Below are 8,745 nucleotides of genomic sequence, written 5' to 3' on the forward strand. Positions count from 1 at the left end.
CTTCTGGAGAACTTCAAGACATGTTGAGGAGGTAATTTAGCCATTTAAATCAGCTGTGATGGATCAAGGACACATCTAAAACCTGCAGGACACCGGCCCTGGAGTTTGATACCTGTGGTTTAGTGAGAAAGAGGAGGGACATTTTTGTGTGTGTCGTGTGTGTATGTCTCTGGGTGGTGGTGTAATAAATCAGGTCTGTGAGAAAACATTCTGATCAGTGAGCTGCAGCTGTCTGATGATGGAGATTCAGAAAGCAGCTGAGCTTTGTTTTCCACAACTCCTCAACAGTTCCTGCAGGAAGCCGACACTTCATTGGTCCAAAGCTGTGCTCCTGAACATTGTGCTGTCCTGCATCTCTCTGATCACTGCTGCTCTAAACCTCCTGGTCATCATCTCAGTCTCCCACTTCAGGCAGAGATACATTTCTCTGCTGAAACTATACTTTAAAATTTAGAAACTTAAATTTCAGAAAATTATGATTTATGGCATTTGATTTTATGATTAAGATTGAGATGATTGAAGTGGTGTATTTTAACCAGCTATTAAGTTTTATATACCTAGACTGAATCTTACTACATACTTTAACTAATGAAAATCTAATTTAAGCCATTTAAAAAAATATTAATGTCCATTATATTCTTTTCTGTTTCCCTGCAGGAAGCTTCATACACCCAGTAACATCCTGCTCCTCTCTCTGGCCGTCTCAGACTTTCTTGTGGGTCTTCTGCTGATGCCATTAGAGATCTTTAGAAACACAGCTTGCTGGGTACTTGGTGATCGTATGTGTTCTGCTTATTGGTATTTGACCATCAACATTATCTGTGCTTCAATAGGGAACATTGTTCTAATATCAGTTGACCGCTATGTGGCTATTTGTGACCCTCTGCATTATCCCAGCAGAATTACTTTGGCGAAAGTCAAACTCAGTGTTTGTCTCTGTTGGTTTTATGCTTTTTTCTACAGCAATCTTTATACAAAGAATATCATGATTGAACCAGGCAGGTATAATTCTTGCTTTGGAGAGTGTGTATTTTTTAGCAGCAATATTGCTATTGTTGCTGACCTTATTTTATTCTTTTTTGTTCCAGTAACTGTTATCATAGCCTTGTATATGAGAGTATTTGTGGTGGCTGTGTCTCAGGCTCGTGCCATGCGCTCTCATGTTACATCTGTCACACTTCAGTGTTCACTGAATCAAGCAAACAAATCTGAGCTGAAAGCAGCCAGGACTCTGGGGGTTCTTGTAGTTGTATTTTTGGCATGCTACTGTCCATTTTACTGCTACGCTCTGGTTGATAAAAATGTGGTCAATGATTCATCTGCATCTTTTGTGGTTCTTGTCTTTTATTTTAACTCTTGTTTAAACCCACTGATCTATGCTCTGTTTTACCCCTGGTTTAGAAAAGCTATTAGATGTGTTATCACTCTGCTGATATTTAAACATGACAGCAGTGAGGTCAACATAATATAGAAATACAATGAAAGCTGCTCCACTAAGATTTTAAACCAGTAAATTGATACAGTTCAGTCTGGAAATGCATCAAAAACAAATTGATAAGGAAATTCATAATTCTTAAGCTTTGTTTAAATTATGAAAATAAAATTAATGTGATCATGCGTGAGTTCAAAGTCAAAAAGGAAAGGATTTTCACAAGGAATTGCCATGTGGAAATCATTAGGTCTCAATTATCACTTCTACTTTTTTAGTACTTTTGGCTGAAAATAATTTAAGCTAAAATGTTTAACCTCAGTGGCTCATTTTGTGTGTTTGCCATATACCTTTTTAAATTTCATATGTCATAACAGGGCTCTAGAGTGCGACCAATTTGGTCGCAAATGTGACCAAATTTTTCAGTGGTGCGACTAAAAATAAATATTTGGTCGTACGGGTGCGACCAACTGTTCCGGTAACAAAAAAAAAATCTCTAACTCTCCGTGTGGTCAACAACAGACACACATTATGCCCCTATCGTGGACTAAACCAATCAGAGATAGTCAGGGGCGGGACCTCTCTGATTGGCCGTGGTCCAGTTGAAAGTGCAGGTGGAAGAGAGAGGTGAGTAGCTTGAATAAAGCGATATCAATTCATTAACGGATTCCACACAAAGACCTAAACACGGAGCGGACCCAACACATCAGAATCAGCTTCGTCTTTCTCGGCTTTCTCACTCGACGGCCTGAACATGGACACGCTGTCGGAGCTTAGCGATTCTTCGGGTCCGCGCTGTGTTTACGTCTTTTTGCGCTGATTCTGAGCTGCAGGTTTTGCCTCTCTCCAACCAAAATTCACCGAGCCTGCAGCAAAAGAAGCAGCAAACTGCGCTTCACATTTGATCAATGTCGTCATGAATTCCCTCTGACTTTTGCTGTTTTGCTTCCACCACGATAAAAATCACACTTCCTGCACAGCTCTCTCTCTCTCTGTACTTCAGGAACAGTTTCCCGTCTCAAATCTGTTTTCTGCATTATTCATTCGCTTATTACCCACCAGTCTAGCGTTGTTTACAGCGCTTTTTCTTTTTTCACTTAAATGACCTCAGACAAGAAAGCCTAATTTCTGCTGTTCAATACTGAAGAAATTTAAATTTCTTAAAATTATGCAAAATTGCAGAATATTTTTAAGGTTATCTGCTATAAAAAGCCAGACCAGGAAAATCTCCTTCATGTTTTCCTGTGTTTTATTCTCAGTTACTTTCACACAAAGGCATCTGCTGTGATTTTCACAATTCTGATGAAGTCTCATGTGTATCAGTACTGATAAATGATCAGAATTATAATATTTCTGACTGTCTGAGGCTAAATTGAATCAAATCAGGACTTTGAGAACCGGAATTGAATGGATTATAGAAATCAGTGATGATACTCAGCCCTAGTGAGCAGCCTAGGCCTGAGAGAAGTGGATGTACTGTAGCTGTGGGTAATAAGAAAAGATGAAAAGAACTATTGATAACTTTTTTGTTAAGTTAAGGCCTGATCTGTCTGAAATTCATAGCCAGTGCTCTGACACGGTGCCATCAATATTTGAATGCTGAAAAAGCACAGTGTATCCAGAAAACACATTATATGCTGCAGTAAATGCACTGCCCAAGTGTCCCCTCTCCCCACGGCCTTTCAGCAGCAGACAGCAGCAAACAGGTCGTCAGAGGAGGCCAAGATGATGATTAAGTTTTTAACATTTTCTACAATATTGACAAAGCACTTTAAGCACAAGTTTGTTAGTTAATAATTTAGAAATTAATATTGTCTGTATGGACTTCCCCCCCAAAGAAAGTGCACATGTAAAACTGCGGTGTTAAGCGATGCGGTTGAAAAATTTGAGTGCGCCTAACTTTTGTGCCGGTACGCCTAAATTTTTAAAGTTAGGCGTACCGGTGCGCCCATGTCAAAAAGTTAGTCTAGAGCCCTGCATAAGCACTATGTTATCATACATATTTTTCCAGGCCTTCATCACATGAAAATAAAAGAGATGTTTTAGGCCAATAGAAATAGTTCCAACATACACAGCAACTGTTTTGTATATATATAGCACTTGCTGATATGATGTAATAAACTGGATGAAATGGATACCAGTCAGTAATCTCTGTTACCTATGACAGACAATCTACAGAAACATGCTTGTGATTGACTGAGAGCTCTGTCTATGGCCCACAGTAGCCTGAATAAACAGCAATTAAACTGGATACTGTCTGTTTGCTGTGTACTGAATGTCAAATGATACAGTAGGATAGGCTGAGAACAAGTTCATGTAAAGTGTGCTGCAATTTTCTTCTAATATATTCTCACTATTTCCATCTGCGATTTTAGGCAAAGATTTTCTTTCTTTTTGCAAACTATTAGTAACAGTCTACATTGAATTTGAAAGTTTACAATTTCCCGGTCTATGCTGGACAATAGACTTATTAGATATTACGACATTTTGATATTTTGTCACACTGGTTAAGAATAAGTTGAGTTCAGGGCCTTTACGTTGTACACTCTAGTCATGTGTCACACCATTAATGCTTGCACACTGAAACTGAGTAGAGACAATTTTATTTTTATCCTGTTTGTGAACCTTGTGCATCATCATCATCATGACTATGGTGAGATTTGTGCTGAGATTTCAGCCAAACATTTACTTTTGAGGGAATAGTATTGTATTTTTTTAGTACATATTAGTTCATGTCATTGTTTATTAAATTTACGTAAATATTCAGTAATAAATATCAAGGTTTTTTTTTGATCATATGACAAAAGAAAATGATACTTTTTCAGGAATATTTTAACTTGTTACTATAATGCTACTGTAACGTAACAAAGTCATATTAAAATTAATCAACTAATTAATGCCAACATGTTCTCGTCAATCTGAAAGCCTCATGTCACTTTAAATGAAGGTTATGTGTAAGTACAGTAAGGAAGATCTGTAATCACTCATCTGCCTGCTTTCAAATTCAAAAACTTTTAAAGCACTTTCAAGGGCCATTTTCAAACTTTTCCAGCACAATATCCCTCCCAAAAGAATGTATGTTTTCGTAGTATAACCTCTGGAAGACGATGTGAAGGAAAAGGAAAAGGTTGCCTTGTATGCATATTGTGTATAAACTCAAAATGCACACCTCACTTAAAAATTAAGATGTGCAAATGTGAACAAATCAACTTGTTAGAGATATTCATCTCCTGTTGAAAAAAACCCCAACCCCACAAAACAAGAAAACTGCACCAAACACCATACAATAATTTACATTAAGGGCAAATTAATAAGTCTCAATTAATGCTTCTTGACACACAAAAATAGGAGACAGATGTTTGTTTGTATTTTTAAAGTTTATTCCTAATACACAGATATAATATAAACAGTATGATATTTACTTATTGACAACTTCGTAGACTTTGTAACTAATTTTATTTCTCTATCTGATAAGAAAAAAAGATAAATGGTGAATGCAATATAGTTTCAAGCTGTTTTAAGCACCACATCTGAAATTCAAGCACTTTTCAAACCTTAAAAAGAGACAATATTAAAATCCAGGCATTTTCAAGGATTTCAATTGCCCATATGAAACCTGAAATAATAAGAACAAATAATTTAATTTCATAGGGACTATTACCAGTTTAAAGCAGTAATCTTCTAGTTCTATAGTTTATGAAAGCAGATCACTTCATAACATCGGTAACAGGTTTGCACGTGTAATCTTGGACACTTTTAAACCCAACCCATCCTGGCCGATTGAAATACTACGCCATCAACAATGGACAGGACGCTCACCCGAGGCATACAACAAAGAAGTGCCGGGCTAAACGCGCTGTCGTTCAGAACAGACTGAGGCAGCAGGCAGATATGGCTCTGTCTGAACTACATGATGTGCTGAGTGCATTTCAAAACAACACTAATAAAGCAAACCTCAGACAAGTCATGCCGAACTTTCACCAACGTGTCACGTGTCCGACGAGGGGAGACAGGATATTGGACCATTGCTACACGCCATACAAGCAGGGCTACAAGACTGTTTCACACCCGGCTTTTGGGAAGTCTGACCACAACGCCATTTTCCTCAACCCGAAGTAAAAACAACACATACGGAGGGATGAAGTAACCACGAGGGAGGTGAAACTGCGCAATCAGAGTGACACTACAGGACACGCATAACGATGTAGACTGGGACATGTTCAGAGCATGCGCAGTCGACATCAATGAGTTTACGGATGTAGCAGTAAGCTTCGTAAACATGCTAGCAGAGGAGATCATCCCCACTGCGAGAGTCGTGACATTCCCATACCAGAAACCCTGGGTGGACAGATCGATCCGTGCTGCAGTGAATGCCAGGACCGCCACCTACAAAGCAGGTGTCGCCACTGGCGATATGAGCGCCTACAAAGCGTCCTCATACGAACTGTAGTGTGCAGTGAGGGATGCCAAACGGCGGTATGAGGAGTGTGTGGAGTCTCGCTTCAGCCAGGGTGACACACGAAGCATGTGGCACGGACTACGCACAATCACAGATTACAAAGCCAGGGATACTTTGCCGACCAGCGCTGTCTCTGCATTCACCAACGAGCTGAACCAGTTCTACGCCCATTTCGAGGTTAGCCAGGTGGCTAATGCTAACTACTGCCTGACAACTGAGGACGGTGACTTCATCAGAGAGGGACCAACAATCATCATCGCAGAGCACGACGTCAGAGCGGCGCAGAGGAGAGTGAGGGCAAGGAAAGCGGCAGGAGCAGACGGAATCACCGAAGGTGTGTTCACTTCGATTTTCAACAAATCCCTGGCTAAGGCTACGTCCACACTAGCCCGGATAGTCTGAAAACGCTCCGCATCCTCACTAGTGTTTTCAGTTGTTTTCAAGAGTTGGACGTCAACACTAAAATGGCCGAAAACGATGATGTTGCAGTTCTAAAACTGCTGTCCGATACCGTCCACCATCTTGATTTAAGTGGCCACATGACTGCATCATATGACCAACATGTGTCATCGTTTTCGAGTGTCTCACTGAGACAGGACAGCTCTGTTTTGAAATGTATGCGTTTTCGAGAGTGTTTTCAAAACGCTGTGTTTTTCCTTGGGGAAAACGCCGTCTCAGTGTGGATGGGAGGCCAAAACGGATAGAAAACGATACGTTTTCAAATGAAAACACATTAGTGTGGATGTAGCCTAAGTCTGTGGTCCTCACATGCTTCAACACTAGAATTACTGTCTTTTTTATTTTAGATCCAAGGCAGGCCAAACCTTACAACCTTCAGAAATGCCTGCCGTATCTATACAAAGTATCCCACACATTGACTGACCGGCAAATATGAAAGACACACATTCAAAATATATGGAAACACAAGTCTGTTTTATTTATAAAAAATTGTGTGAAAACAGAATGAAAAGTTGCTAATACAATGACATGAGTGGCATTGAGATTTCTGGTGCCAGTAATCAAAGAGACAATGCCTCGAGATACATTAATTTCTATTACGCAACACCTTTGATTTGATGACAAGGACACGTGGGCAGAACGGGTGAAAACAGACAAATTTGCGGCGATCTCTGACATCTGGACACGCTTCAACTGTGTTAACAGTTTCACTCCAGGAGAACACATGACCATAGATGAACAGCTGTTTCCTACCAAGGTTCATTGTCCATTCATACAGTATATCGCAACCAAGCCAGACAAATTTGGGATCAAGTTCTGGATGGCCATGGATTTGGAGACCAAATATGTCTCCAATGCATCTCCTTACTTGGGAAAGGACTCCAGTAGTCAGAAGGGAGAGAGGTTGGCAGAGAATGTGGTCATGAAACTGATGGAGCCATTTTTGGATGATGGGAGAAATGTCACAATGGACAAATGCAAATGCAAATGTTGCAGACACACACACACACACACACACACACACACACACACACACACACACACACACACACACACACACACACACATACTGGTAAAGGTGAATTGGAAGGACAATTTTTTCAAACAAGATTTTTGCAACACTAAACGGACCCCCCTTTCCACTTGTGCTAGATAGATGAAGTGCATCTTTAAAAATCCCATTTGAGTTGTACAACACAAATCTCACTTCAAAATTGTGAAAAACACACCAGAACTCAAAATATAAGAACCTGACAACATGGTGTAATAAGAGGACAACACTAATTAGGTAACTTGGCTCCTCCCCCTGACATGAACAGTAATTGTCAGGGCTAACTTTATTAACAGGACAAAGGCCATACACATACACAAACATGTATTTTGTGTGTATTAAAAGGGCAACAGGTGAATAAAAGGAACAAATTGAGTGCATTTTACAAAAACAGGATTGTTTTGTTAACAGAAATGAAAATAACTGGCAATATAAAATTATATGTCCTCTTAGATCAGATGCACTAAAACAGTGTCAACAAAATGAATTTACCAATCTTCTAATAGTAAAATTCTAAAATAAATAAATGAGAAACCAAAACATACAAAATATCTTTTGTAACTCCTCCAAGAAGTACTTTGGAGTTATGTAGACTCCTCTACATAGGATTTTCTTTTTTCTTCAACGACACGCCCCGATTCCTCACAAAATCTCTGATGTTTTGAATAGAACGACCAGCCAGAGCAGGATCTTCTGCAGTTTTGCATTGCTGGCATTCGATAATAGTGGCCAGTTTTCCTTTTTTGATATGTTCGCCAAAATACTTCATTATCGCAGCAACCTCCGTGGGAGACCAAGGATGCTTTTTGACCCTCCTTGCATTATCCAGAGAAGCTAGAAGCAGAAAAAAATAAATGTAAACAAACTACTTTTTAAACAATTTTTAAATTAAAGGGGACGTATTATGCTCAATTGTGTGAGTTGACATGGTTGTAGGATGCAAAAATATAATGGCGATAATCGGCTTCCTTCAAATAAGCCGAAGAATTGAGTTCTGCACACACTAGTTTTACAGCCCTGCTAAGAACAGTTAGTGTTTAGTCTACACAGCCCAAAGACGGCCTTTGCATTGTCCACGAGGACAGGTGCTGAGGCTGTGATTATGCTGGATTGTGCAAAATACACTACCTGGGACCTAAAAGAGCTCCTTTTTTAGTTGTTGAAAACCTACACTTAAGGAGTCGGGAGGCAATTCATAACCAAATATACATACAAAAGCAACAAAAAAAAGTGGGTTTTGCATAATATGTCCCCTTTAAGGTGAATTTGTTGTAACAGTGTTTCTTTGGTATAAATCCTGTAATGCTGACTGTTTAAATACTTATTACAATGGATGAATACATTTAT

General features: G+C 39.4%; 1 protein-coding gene across 1 annotated transcript; it reads left to right on the top strand.

Annotated features, from left to right (window-relative positions):
• Positions 1 to 235: 235 nt before the first annotated feature.
• LOC146690369 (trace amine-associated receptor 13c-like) lies at positions 236 to 1,471 on the top strand. Its single transcript, XM_085434938.1, has 2 exons — positions 236 to 411; positions 658 to 1,471. The coding sequence occupies exons 1-2, from the start codon at positions 236 to 238 to the stop codon at positions 1,469 to 1,471; spliced, it is 990 nt and encodes a 329-aa protein (XP_085291064.1).
• Positions 1,472 to 8,745: the final 7,274 nt, after the last annotated feature.

Source organism: Copadichromis virginalis, linkage group LG16 (assembly GCF_057382275.1).
Source record: "Copadichromis virginalis isolate Kocher_CV1m ecotype Utaka linkage group LG16, C_Virginalis_male_GT1.1, whole genome shotgun sequence".
Classification (NCBI taxonomy): domain Eukaryota; kingdom Metazoa; phylum Chordata; class Actinopteri; order Cichliformes; family Cichlidae; genus Copadichromis; species Copadichromis virginalis.